Source organism: Pituophis catenifer, unplaced genomic scaffold, assembly GCF_029215685.1.
Source record: "Pituophis catenifer annectens isolate HBS135680 unplaced genomic scaffold, rPitCat1.0.hap2 SCAF_3, whole genome shotgun sequence".
Lineage (NCBI taxonomy): Eukaryota > Metazoa > Chordata > Lepidosauria > Squamata > Colubridae > Pituophis > Pituophis catenifer.
Window position 1 is genome coordinate 199316669 of NW_027256883.1, and position 13953 is coordinate 199330621.

General features: G+C 38.0%; 2 protein-coding genes across 3 annotated transcripts in view; one reads left to right on the plus strand and one right to left on the minus strand.

Annotated features, from left to right (window-relative positions):
• Positions 1-13953, plus strand: part of RTF2 (replication termination factor 2) — a 65616-nt gene that overhangs the window by 31098 nt on the left and 20565 nt on the right. The gene's annotated exons all lie outside the window — the stretch shown is intronic.
• Positions 1401-13424, minus strand: LOC139314442 (beta-1,3-galactosyl-O-glycosyl-glycoprotein beta-1,6-N-acetylglucosaminyltransferase 7-like). 2 transcript variants are annotated; one of them, XM_070940067.1, is made up of 5 exons: positions 13359-13424; positions 8170-8320; positions 5859-6910; positions 2953-3048; positions 1401-2332 (listed from the first exon to the last, which is right to left on the minus strand). In XM_070940067.1, exons 3-5 carry the CDS (start codon positions 6826-6828, stop codon positions 2136-2138), a joined length of 1263 nt encoding a protein of 420 aa, XP_070796168.1. In that variant the 5' UTR covers positions 6829-6910; positions 8170-8320; positions 13359-13424; the 3' UTR covers positions 1401-2135. The 2 variants fall into 2 exon arrangements, with proteins under 2 accessions (XP_070796168.1, XP_070796167.1); XM_070940066.1 differs by lacking the exon at positions 13359-13424 and having other exon boundaries at positions 8170-8572.

Consider the following 13953-nt stretch of genomic DNA (forward strand, 5'->3'; position numbering starts at 1 on the left):
TTTGCCCTTCATTGTTAAGATACAAACCAGCCCAGTGCCACCTTACTTAACAAAACCTGCATATATCTAAATGATCGAGTCTTTGTTAGAGGAATTAAGAGACAGATAGCATTAAAAGTTGAGCTCATCTGCTTAAGAAATCTGTAAAGAATTTCCCTTTAGAAGTGTACGGGAAATGCCACACCTTGATTGAGAATAAATTATTTTTTTTTTGTGACTTTTATTTGACCTATGGGCCTCTTTTCTAAAAATTCAAGTTAAATTTGTAAAAAGTACTGACAGAAGCAAATGTAAACCATGATACGGAGTGTTTTTTTTCATACTGAAGCCCCCTCCAGCCATCACTTGGAACAAAACAGTTATGTGTTAAACAGTTATGCGGTACATGGAATATGTTGGTAGATTGTTGCTGGTTAAGCTAGTAGCTATTACACTTTGGGATATGGGTAGTCCTCAATTTAACCACAATTGAGCCTGACATTTTAGTCATAAAGTCGTTGCACCCATTAAGCAGATTAGCAGGTGACTGACTCAACTTTATGACTGCAAGGCAGGGCAGCAAAAGCAGCTTGGCTGGAGCTTCCCAGGCCTTTGGGGAGGTTCATGGGTACAAGTGATTGCTTTGAACCACTGAAGTCTCTTGGGAGTGTGGCTGCTTTGTGCTGCGCTATTGGGACTTTCCCGACATTTAAGGGTGGAGCTGGGGGGTGGAGATAGGCAGATGGGAGGAGTTTCAGCACCTCTGTGGCCAATCATAAGTGCTGGCAGGCTGCCAAGCAAGCAAACTTTGGTCATGTGGGGGTTGCAACGGCCATAACGTTGGGCACAGGTCCTAAGTGCCCTCATTCAGTACCGATAGTAAGTTTGAACAGTTGTTTAACATCTTCATCAACTGTTGAGCGTCTTAGCCACTGAGCCACCACATCCCCATTTCACCTGTAGAGGAACTCAAATGGTAAATTAATAATATACAGCATATTTTCATTAAATATGGAAATATGGAAAAGTATATGGGGCAGTGAACTAAATCTTTATACATCAACAATCCAGATTTTACCTGAATCTGTGTGTCCCGAACTGAAAGTTTATACACAGAACAGTATTAATGAAAATATGCTGTATATTATTTTACCTATAGAGGAACTCAAATGGTAAATTAATAATATACAGCATATTTTCATTAATACTGTTCTGTGTATAAACTTTCAGTTCAGGACATACAGATTCAAGTGAAATCTGGATTGTTGATGTATAAAGATTTAATTCAGTGTCCCATATACTTTTAATTTTGTCTACCTAATTTTTCTTACTTCATTTTCTCTTCTGTCTGAATTAAGATTTATGGAATCCTGAATTTTATTTTGATTAATTTTATGACTTTTTATTCAGCAATTTATTAATTAAATTTTACATAAAATTGCACGTAGAAAAATGATGTTAAAGAAGGATAAACAATGTATGAATTATATTTACATATGGATTTAGATATACTTATTAGACCAAGTGGGACAAGTTAATCATGATTCATTTAGGTGCCTTTAACTTCAGAGGGTGCGGTCCAGACTTAAGTCAGGAGGCTATTTTTACACAGTCCATTTAAAAGAGCAAGCATTCTATTAAAGATTTATGCGAAAGAGTACAAGTATTTTTTAGTCCTTTTTTGTTGACCACAACTCAGTTGTTAAGCGAAGCAGTCATCATTAAGTAAATTGCCATTGTGCTTATCATTTTACTGCAGTTTTTCTTTGCTTTATAAAGTTGCCAAAGTTGTAAATGCAAGAATTGGTCATAAAATTATTTTTACATCATCTTCATAACTGCCAGCAGTTGCTAAACAAGGACGGAAAACTATTGTCCAAGTATGTAAGACAATATACATCAATTATATGTTTCAGATCAACTGTGTAGGAGGAAAAAAAAATCAGGCCCAGAGAAGTTAATGTTCGTAAAGACACTGGAGCTGTGCATATTGAATCTTCATGTTCAGAATTTTCCTTTCTGTTCTCAGGTCCAAGATGCTAAATACTGATGATGTGGTATCCCATCTTTGGAACATATATTTTGAAATGTAGCATGTCTTTGGTTCTGCTTTGCCCTCCATAGAGATTATGGTTAATCCAGATGTGCAGAGCAGTCTATTCTTCCAAATGCCAGTGTGCTTCCAAAGGAACTTCAGCTTCCTGGAGCAGCTTTGTTCTGTAATGCCTTTCTAGACAGTCCATGACAAGCGGGTATGTTGCTGGCTCAAATTTATTGGCAAATAAATGTGGAGAGTTAATAATCCACTCCAAATCTCCAAGTCCATAGATGCAAATATCCCTGACATAATGTCCTACAAAAGAGAAATTGCACTGTAAATTGATAATCCCAGGCTGGATACCATTCAGCAAATGAAATACGCTGTAGGAATCATAGATCAGAATTGGGGGAAGGAGAAAGGAAAGGAACGGCCCTTTAACGTAATAACCTATAAAGACTAGTTACTTTTTACCCTAATTTTGCTTTTGATCACAGATACGTCCATATGTGACATGGACACACATGGCATATATGTGTGAAATGGGGGAATAAGAAGGAAAAATCTATATTTTTGTTTCCTTTGAAAGAAGTTGGGAAGAATAAAGCTGCTTTAAAAAAAAAGGAGCCACAAAATTTGACTAGTTGGATAAAACTCAGTCAATTATTTGTATTGGAAATGTCTGTAGGTGCAAATTCTTTGTGCCCCACATTGTAATTAAATTCACAATTAGGATTATTCTGTATTGCAGCTTGTTGAGTCATCTAGTGTCGTCTAATACAGTAGATTTCTTAGCATTGCTTCAGTGAGATTTTGTGGACTTTATCCCTTCATTCCCATCAGAATGACCAGAATGTCATGCATAGTTGAGCACCTGACAGGTGATGACTTCTCAGTGGTTCCTAAACTAGGATTGTGTCATATTCAGTAATTACCTTTGCAGCCATTGTGGGCTTCTCCTTCTTGATTTTTCCACTTGATTGCTCGTATATTTCCTTGCCAAGTTGTGTTTAGTGTAGCGCCAGGAGCATCTGTACAACCAATTGGAAAGCTTGTTATACACGTTTTGCATTTTGAAAAACATATTTAGCTTTGGATGTATGAATTACTCTTCTAGTATTGCTGTTCCCAGGGTAACAAATAGTAGTGAGTTCCCCATAACATATTACATCTGCCTTTACTTATTTTTAAGTATGTCACTGTACTGCCTCTTAAAGCAATATCTATGAATCATTACTTTGTGAACTTGTAAGTGGCAGCTTAAAACCATTAATAAATGAAATTAATTCTAGTTCATCTCAGTGAAGCAAAAAAGACCACTTATGAAGATGCTATTTTTAAGCAGACTAAGGGCCATGAAAGTTTTTGCAGTAATAAATGTGTTAGTGTTTAAGATGCCGTAAAGTTTTTGTTGTGGTTACTAAAGGATGTGATTACAGTTGCAACACAATTATAGTTGCATTTACAGTTGCAATACAAAAAGAAAGTTTTTTATGAAAGTGTGCAAATATGAGTGTGCTATTTTTTTAAATGAAGTGTAGGCTTTGAAGCCTCTAAAAAAATTTGGGTGAAGTCCCCTGAACCCCATCAAAAGTTACTACAAAATTGCATTTTTGTTAAGATTTAGCACAAATCAATATCAAATTTAAATTGCTCTGGTTTCTCTACATTTTGGAGTCCAATCTTTGGCACACCAATCAAAGCTAATAAGCCTTTGATTTGGAATAAAAGTACATTTCTATTTTAAAATAAGAACAAGAATGCAAATTCTCAATACAGATTCAATCCACAAGGATTTGATGATACCTGCCCTTAGGGAAACTGATTCAGGGCAGAGCTAATGCCTTCTATTATAAAAACTAACTACTTTCTTTGGGGTGTGTTCTTTGGAAGAAAAAAACAAAGGAACTCTAGTAGATGCAATGCAGATGAGTACTGCTATCTCTGTGATTTCTTCAGTCAGGTTAGTAGGCAAATCATTGAGAATTTGAGAAACTGCAGATATGGGAGGATCTCCAACCCACTTTCCCAAACTCAGGCTACAGAACCATATCTGAAACAGATTCCCCCATTCTAAAACAAATTGTATCATTTACTGTATGCTTGTGAGTCGCAACTGGTCAGAACCTGTCCAGTCCCAGTCTTCAACTTTTAGATATGTCAACATGATATTTGGGTAACAGATCATATGTTTCTCAAACCGCCAAAAGTGGGTGAAACTCATTGTTGGTGGGAATGTAATATTTGCCAAGAAAAGTCTGGAACATATAACGGCATAGTTGATAGCTAGTATATCAATAACCAAATAGGTTGTATTTCGCCTTCAAAGACCGAAAAACTTTCCTAGGACTAGGAGTCAGGCAGTAAGGTGAAGCCCAATAAAGGCAACCTTATGGCCTTTTTATCTCTGCTGTTGTTAATAGGATTTCTTCTTGTGCTTTAATGTCATTTTAGTTATGCTTTTGTTTGTTGTGAGCCATGTAGAATAGCTTCTGTGAGATGGGTAGCCAAGCTGTTGGTGTCTTCTGATTTTTCAGGCAGTGGGGATTGCCACTTGCCACCACCTATCTGCCGCTGCCTATTGGTGGTTGGATCGGCCTCCTGGATCAGCACACAAACAACGGCGGTGGCAACAGGAGCGGCGGTGATCCCTGTTGCCTGGAACAGCTGATCGGTGGTATTCTGGGAGGCTGATCCAACTGCCAATAGGCAGCTGTTCAATGTTGCTGCCTGTCGCAGCCAGTGCACCAACCCCCTCCCCCGGTTGCGGCCCAGTCTGTGACACAATATTCGCTCCATAAGACGCACAGACATTTCCACCCACTTTTGTGGGACAAAAAAGTGTGTCTTATGGAACAAAAAATACGGTATATAATTTAAACCATAGGGATTGAAACAATGTGAAATCTTACTTTTTTACTTAATTTTATTTTGGTTTGTTTTATTGCTTTTCTTTATTTCCCACCCACCCACCCCCGACTTAACTCACAGGTTAAGGAAAAGTCCTCCAATTCATGGTGTATTGTGAATTTATTATTTTCTAAACCTGAAAGGCAGACTGAAAATAGATTTTGGAATTTGGTTAATGGTTTCCATTAGATTCTCCTTAGCTTACATCTATCAATATATTACTAAACCCTCTTATTCCTGAAACCTTTAAGTGGACAAAACAATGCATCACAGGGCAACAATTTTGAATTAAAGTACCTCAAATGGGCTAACTTACAGAATGGGACCAAAATATGGGACCCATGCTCCCATGGAATTGAAATTTGGCAAATTTTATTTTAAAAAAGTTATGACATTGAAAGTATTAAAATATATATGACATAATAAATACAAAAATGCCATAAAACATTTTCTCTGCTAATTAACTCTGCTATATAGCAATAGCGTTTAGACTTATATACCGCTTTATAGTGCTTTACAGCCCTCTCTAAGCGGTTCACAGAGTCAGCATATTGCCCCCAACAATTTGGGTCCCCATTTTACCCACCTGAGAAGAATGGAAGGCTGAGTCAACCTTGAACCTGGTGAGATTTGAACTGCCAAATTGCAGGCAGCCGGCAGTCAGCAGAAGTAGCCTGCAGTACTGCACTCTAACCACTGCACCACCGCTCATATAGTTCAACATGGTCTATTTTCACAGCAGATGCATGTCTGAATGTAACCCAATTTTCCAGTGAAGGCAGTACATTAAAAGTTCTGTCATTGTTGAAGGCATTGAGAATCTGGTAATGAAATATTTCTGAAAGGGGGAGCCAAGGGATCATGGGTTGTCTGATAAGCAATCTTTGTGAACAATGTACAGTAGACAAGATAATTCTATAATTCTGCTTACCTGGTATATGATTCAGGGTGACCCAGTAATGCTCGTCTGGACTGTAGGTGTCTCTTGACCATTCAAGCAAATCTTTTGCACGTTCATCAGTCAGTGTAAACTCTACAAATTTTCTTGTGAGTACATAGTACGCAGTCCCAAAATATATAGTCAAATTGTGGGGTGGTTCACTTTTCACATTATTAGTTGGATAGACAAATGATTTTCCAAAACGTACTAATTCTTGGTAAATGAAATTAGTTCTGTATTTCATATGAGGTGGTTGAACAATTCCTGGGGTTATATTTTTACCATTCCATTTGCTTTTAATATAGTGTATAAGTTCCTTGTTAGTTTTGATGGGATAATCCTGACCGCAGAGATTAATAACATAATTCCATTGATTATTTAAATGGATCAAGTCCTTCATGCAGTTGATATCTGCTTGCAGCCTGGAGAATCCTGCGTAGACAACGTTCTCTCTCTTTGAAGCAATAAAAATGTTTTCGAAGCAGTTGACCAAGGTTTGGACCGCTTGCTTAAAATCCTTTGATGATTTCTCATCAACGTGTATGCAGTAAACGTTCTGAGGCATGTAAATGGCTCTGAGTAGTTTTATAAACATGCCCAGTTCCTTGTGAATGGTGACGATGTAAGCCAAGGAAAAATTCCTTTCTTCTTCTGACAATGGCCTTGTAATGAAGTGGAGCTTCTTCTGCAGCGTAGAACAGTTGCACGGTGTTTGTATGCAGGGAGACATGTCTTTTCCCCTTAAAGCCTCCTGGCACAGCTGGCCAATGTGAAAAGCAACTCGTTTCCCATCAAAAAGGGCCGAGCATAGTTCATCTGGATAAAAGCCACACTCTTTTGAGATGAGTTTTTCCTTGTCTGCCTTGAAGATTGTATTCCGTAGATAGAAAACACCAAAGAGGAAAATGCAAACCACGATACACACTAGAAACCCTGATTTGGCTTTCTCAAGTAGGTTCATCTTTGGCTTTCCAGATGTTTTCTGGAGCTCCAAATGTTCTCTGCGGTTTTCTCCTGGCCACAGTTCCCTGAAACTGTATTACCTAGGAAAGGTTAGAAAACAACAACAACAACAACAGCATTTTAATCGTTAAATTTAAATGAAGTTCAGTCGATGCTTCATTCAATTTGAAAGGGGAAAAAAAAATACTTCCATTGCTTTGCTGTTAAGGTTTCATATTACAAATGCAGGTGTTCTTGAAGACTGGCTTAACTCTGCTTTAACAATTAATCTGCTTTTACCTCTTGTGGTTTTGATTATGGAATCTTTCTCTCTTTCACTGACATGAATAGAGATAAACTGTTCTTTCATACAACTAGCTGATAATCTTTTGGATTAGATAGAAACCTTGTTATGGATTTCAAAAATATATTTGAAGCATAACCAGAATTGGATCTAGTGTGGTTTGTTGTTTTTTTTAACTGTTGATTTTATGGGGAGACGTCAGAAAAGACTGAAGTTTTTACCATCATCATCATCATAAAATCTAAACCATAAATTGTTTTGTTTTTTTTCTTTGAATTGCCTGAATTAGTATTGTTTTCAAACGCATGGTATAAAATAGAAAGGAAGTGGTCTTGAATGCAGTTCATATTTATTCTGCTTGGAAGAAATTGTGACCTTAGCAACACTGCATTGCCTTGCACTGCTGTTTAAAGAGGCTTTCAGAGCAGTTTTGGGGGTGGGGGAATACAGTTGCATATTTTTACCTTTCTGAATATGTTTTCCCACAAGTGTGGCTTTGTTGAAATATTAGCAGTGCCTCAGTATAGCAGTATGTTTCTTTAGAGCTCAGGAATAAAGTCTTCATCCTTGAATTCTTAGATGCTAAGTATATGCAGCCCTGGGGGGGAGGGGGGAAGATGCAGGAAAAGGGACAGCTTGTTGAAATACTGAGATTCAAACCAGCAATTATTTTGTATTGATTTTTCCTGCTACAACAAACACTCAACCACCCTGTTGAGCAGAGATTATGCTCGCATATGATGTGTAACTCATTATACGCATGTCTTTATCTTCTTAACTCGAACGATTTTTTTAATCTCACGATATGACATACAGTAGCAAAAAAACCCTCTAATAATCTATCTCTCTTAAATGATTTTGACCATGCATTGATGTGTCTGCCTGCCAACCCCACGCACCCATACATCTCAAAGCTTCATTTTAGTTGAGATCACGTTTTTTTTCAACCTGGCACATCAAGAACAACATGCTCCCGTTTGACTCGTACAGTTATAAAAACAACAACAACAACAATAACAATGCAATAATATACAGAATGTGGTTCATTGTCCTTACTGCTAAGACCTGGGCTTTCAAGTCAGAAAATTCTCCTGTTCGCAGTGCTGACTGCTGTGTGTGGAGGGCTAGAAGAAGGATGCATTCATTTTGCTGGTTAGCCCGATCCCTTTTTTTCCCCCAGCCACAGCGTTCTTCGGTGTTGCTGCTTCTGCAGGTCGAAGAAAATACATCAGGAAAATCAGTTCCCAATAGAATTGCTTCTTGCCTGGAGGCTCATAGGAGTTAGCCTTAGTATGTAAACATCTACACAGCATCTTCTTAATAGGACAAGCTGTAAGTATCCATTGAATCAGCAAGCGTTCTGCTCCCTCACCAGCCTTTCGTTGATGTGGGAAAAAAAGGAGGTGGGGGGAGAACGCAAGATTTGGAAGGTGAATGCAAAGGTTTCTGAGGAAAGCAGAATCACGCTCTTGAACTGCCGCCTTCTGCAAAATGACTAACACAGCCAGGAATAGATTAATATAATGGACCTTGCTTACACTATAATGAGGGTTAGGAGCTGAAAAAGAGCTCTGTGTGTGGGAGGGGAGAAGAATAGTTGTGTATTACTGGCTCCGGTCAAAAATGGCTGTGTGACAGCGAATAATTTAAAAAAATGATCTCTGTAGAAGGTCTGCAGTCTTTGTTGTTGCCGGTCGATGTTGTTGCCTGTCACTGGGGAGATAAGAGCACGAAAAGGGCAGCAAATGCCGTGCTTCAAGCCCATTTGTAATCTTTACTTTGAAAGAGTAAAAGGAAACAGTTTGAATTGTTAAGAGGTACCAGTAAAGGCTTCTGCCAACCTAGCAGTTCGAAAGCACGTAAAAAATGCAAGTAGAAAAACAGGGACCACCTTTGGTAGGAAGGTAACAGCATTCCGTGCGCCTTTGCCGTTTAGTCATGCCGGTGACATGACCACAGAGACGTCTTCAGACAGCGCTGGCTCTTTGGCTTTGAAACGGAGATGAGCACCGACCCCTAGAGTCAGGAGCGACTAGCACATATGTGCGAGGAGAACCTTTACCTTTACATTTATCAGTAAAGGAGAATGTTTGTAGCTCAGGGTTGACACGAGGGATCCTTGGTGCTCTCTGAGCTTGCTTGTTTTCTTGCAGACGTTTCATTACCTTAAGTAGGTAACCTCATCAGTGCTAGGAAGGAGTGCTGTTTGCTGTCAGTTTATATTCTGGTGGCTTGCCTGTAGGTATGGGTGGGGGCGGTTTTAACAGATTGTTCAATTGGGCTGTTTACTGATGCTCTTTGGCAGTTTCTTGATCAGGTATTGTTTGCTTGATTGTTGGTCTGATGTTAATCTTGGAGTTAATCTATGCTGATCTGAGTGCTGATTGCTGTTAGAGAGGTGCTGGAGTCTTTTTGTTCCTTTTGGGGCTGGTTGATAGTCTCTTTTGCGTAGTCTGTAGACGTTGCTAATGTCTATGTGTCTGTTGATGGCTGATTTGTCAGAGTGCTAGGCTTCTGTTAAAATATATCACAGCTCCTGAGTGAATATCCTGCAAGCTACCTGGAACGTCTTGAGTTTGTACTCAGCACTTTCGTCATTAAGGAGTCTGTGCAACTCAGAAGTGTGAATTCGTGTCTTATCTTTTTCCCCCCACATGCCTTTGTCAATCCTCTGTATGACTCGCAACCTTTCATCAGTTTGATAGCTTAAAGGGACAGGGTTTTTTTTTTTTTTATGAAAAGTTAAAAATGGAAAATAAAGCCAGAACTTGAGAGAGAGAGAGAGAGAATAATCAATGCATTTAAGGACACACTTTGGTGGGGCATGGATTACATCCCTGGAGTTTTGCTGGTCAATAATACTGGACAGTCTTCATCATTTCAGAAGTGGAAATGAGAACACCTTTATTAGTATTCCACTAGTAATAGCCCCAAAAATAAATTGCAGAAGGTTTTCTTAGCTCTTAAGGCACTGTTATGTTAAGGCAGAGTCACCTCCTAGTGACATGGGCATGCAAACAAATTTAATAATTTAAATGAAATAAATAAATATTGTATTCTTGAAGTTTTATGTGTTGGCCATAAAACCGTTATAAGTACGAGGATCCATCATGAGGGGTTCTAAATAACACACAGGACAAGAGAAATCCAAGCCAACTTGTTGGTTACTGCAGCAATAAAGACTGTACACTCACTGCTTGTCACCTTAGCCTTTTATACAATATTCAAACAGAGGAGGAGGAAAATGATTGATCCAAACTTTATACCTGCGTAGGACATCTTGTCTATCCCATAATATAAGAGTGGAGGGTTCAATTATAATAAACTGTAATAGCACTGGAGCTCTGTTTTTAGGGACCTTTCATCATAATAATTTAGTAGGTTAACTGCCCAACCAATGTCTGTGGAGATTCTCAGTCATCCAGTTCATAGTTGTCTCAAAGGTGCTTCCCCCACCACCACCACCAAAAAAGACACCTGAACTGTTTTTTTCCCCTTGAGGGAAGAATAAAACATTTTGCTTCTTATCCAAGAAGCTTCAGTGGTTTTGATGGTGGGGGAATGGAAGGATAGGTACTGACAGTTGAGACTGGATGGTGGGGCAAGAGGGATGGAATTTCTTTGCAGTCATCTGGTCATTAGCACTCTCTCTGAGAGCTCTTGAGCCAACGTGTGGGTCAGGGTCACCTGAATCAGAGTGCAGTTAATTGTGGAATCTCCTTGGAATTGCTGCAAGGGCTATGTTGTTAACTGGAGATAGATGGTGTCTTATTCCTTCCCTTCTGTTGAGGAAGGGTTGTTCAGTTCTAACATAGATGGATTATTTTGCCTCTCTCTCAAACCAATGGTCTTCTCTATCCAAAATGTGGACCTTGCTGCTTTCAAAAGGGTGACCTTTGTCTTTCAAATACAGATGGACCGCTGAATCTTGTCCCGATGGGTGTGATCTCCTATATTGTGCCATGTGCTTGTGAAGTAGTTGTTTTGTTGCGCCAGTGTACAGATCTGCACATGTCTCATTGTATTGCATATATCACGTTGCTCAGCTTTTGTCTGGGTGTTTTATCCTTGGGGTAGACAAGCTTCTGCCTTAGCGTATTCTTGGGTTTAAAGTGTACCATGCATCTTGTGTTGTTTGAAAATCCTCCTGAGCTTTTCAGATATTCCTGCAACGTATGGAATGAATTCAACATTGCTACCTTTGTTGTTCTCTTCTTTATCTGTAATGGAGGAGCGCTTGCTGAGTCTTTTTTTGGATTTGATGAAGGCCCAACTAGTTTTGTCTGATTCTAGTAGTTAATCCTGGGATTTCTCCACTTACTATTTAGTTTCTTAACCTATTTTCTGCCCAACAACTGCTGATAATAAGTCACGGGGGGTGGGGGGGGGTTTAAAAACAAAAATATTAATTCTTTTGCAGAAAGATGTGCTAGAAGATATAATTGTGTTTGAATAGTTAGTGTTTTCCAGCTGTGTCAGACCTAAATATTCATCATTCACAGCCAATATGGCCTTGACTGGGATGATGGTTGAGTTTAAAGCCCATCCTTTAGGAAGGATGTCAACTAAGGCATCCTTCAATGCCAGAATGAGATATGTTTCCTGCATCAATTCATATGGATAAATTGATATTTAGATAATGGATAAAGAGCTGAACATTTTAAAAGCTTCATCCATACAAGTTGCCTGCCATAATTTTGCACTAAATCGGCACAGCCCAACAGCTGGCAGTATTGAAGGGGACAGGATTTCTCAGAGAAGCAAACTTTTATTTAACAAAGTGCTAATTTCCTTCATTCTTAACTATCAGAACTTTCAGTGATTGCATTAATTGTTATTAAAGAGAAAAACCTTAGCCATGAAAGTCACTCTCTCTCTCAGCCCAACCCACCTTTCAGGGTTGTTGTGGGGAAAATATGTGGAAAATGTGTTAGATATTTTGGCTGCCTTGAGTGATTTGTAAAAATAATAAAAGGTGGAATACAAATAAACATTTTTTTAAAAAAAAAAAACCTCAAAGGTGAGTGGTGAAGCATGGATTTATGCAGAAAATCACAGACTGCAATTCACAGCTTCTTAGAGTTTCAGATAAACAATACCGTTATATAATTTTTCAGGAGGACTTTGGAAGGCTTTTGCTAATCAGGACAAACAGTACTGGATTAAATAAAAAAAAATCTAAAAGTGCAATACAGAGTAACTCCATGTATTGATAATAATGGGGTAGGGGGGAAGTATCATAAGTATATATTTATAGTTTCCTTATATGGTACATAATCAGTTTTGGACTATTATTACCATTATACATGCATAATACTTTGTATAAAATATGTAGATTGAGATTTAATTTTGATTACACATATTTTAGAACATACAGACAGATGGCCCAGTTCAGAGTCAGGGAGCTTCTTGGTGTATTCCCATAATATTTAATTATGGGACAAGTATCATTTAGCATGAAGTCTAAATTGGGATTAACAGTGAACAATTTTCCAAACAGAATTTGGTTGAGAAACTGGTGTTATAAGCAACAATACTTCCACTGTTCTATAATTGGTGAGCTGAATTAGTGAATTCTGGAGCAAATGAAAGTGTTTAAATTTTTTTTAAAAAAGAAATCATTGCCGTACAGAAAATTATTTGATACAAAAGATGTATAAGAATTGCCAAGTTCTTCAACAGAAGTGATGACCACCAATGTAGTATACTTTTGCTTATTATTTAAATCTCCCTCTCTCATAAAAAATAAAATTGAAATTAGGCATCAAGACCTTTAGGAAAGTTGGGAAGGGTCCACTCACATTTAATCACTCCCAATATAAATGATCATAAAATCGTATTTAAAACATTTGATCTATCAACTTAGAGGAGTTCCTTATTTGGAAGAGCTTAAAAAGGGAGGAATTTACAAACCAGCAGTTCTTCTCAAGGATCTAGATTGTAGACAGTAAAAATCCTTATAATTTGGTTAAACATATTTCTTCTATTTAATTTATTTTTTTCTAAAGAGGAGTACTTTGAAAACACTTATATTCAGCAAAATGTTTTGCACTGCAATTAAGTAGAGAATGATTGAATCTGGATATAGACCAGTTTTGAATGCAATTATCAGCCCTAAATTCCTCTGAGTTCAGTGGGGCTTGTTGCCAAAGTAAATGACCGTACCACAGAATTTCTAGTAATGTTACAGCTGGTTTAAATTTTAAAAGAATTCATTCTTAAAAATTCAGAAATCACGCACTCACCCAGTATTGCGAAGACAGATGGTTTGGAGCCAAACTTAAGAAATGGGTAGAAATGTTTTTAGGATCCATTGCCTTTCAGGCAAGTTCAGCCTTTAAGCTTGTCCATTTTATAAGTGGTTTCAGTCACATGAAAGAAGTTAATTGTTAACATGAAATGTGAGCATTTTGTGATGGTTTTCCTTAACCACTTATGTCCCTCGTTTGGGCATCCAGCAAAAATATCAATTCAAATAATGATATTGAAACCTGATTTTTTTTTTCTGGATTTTTTTTTCCCCACTCTCATTCTGATGACCTTTTAAGGAAGCAAACCAGCTTTGGGAAAACAAGATGTGTAGATAGTACTGGGCTGTTGATTATAAATAGGCTTATTTCAGCCATTAGGCTTTCAGCAGCGAATAGGCAACATTGCGGGGAAAAATAATCCTGCATTATTCTTCTTTCTCTTTGAACTTTTTAACTGCTAAAAGATTTGTATAAGAGAATACTCATGAACATTTCCTGCTTTGCCCACGTTATACCTTTATTTTTCAAGCTGCTCTGCCTCCTAGCAGATTTCCAAGTGCAATTTAAGGTAGTGGTTGTCATCTATTAC

Coding starts and splice junctions, on each gene's coding strand:
- LOC139314442 (XM_070940067.1), bottom strand. CDS start 6,828: ATGAACCTACTTGAGAAAGCCAAATCAGGGTTTCTAGTGTGTATCGTG. Junction 3,049..5,858: donor CACCCTGAATCATATACCAG/GTAAGCAGAATT, acceptor TTGGTTGTACAG/ATGCTCCTGGCGCTACACTA. Junction 2,333..2,952: donor AGCCCACAATGGCTGCAAAG/GTAATTACTGAA, acceptor TCTCTTTTGTAG/GACATTATGTCAGGGATATT.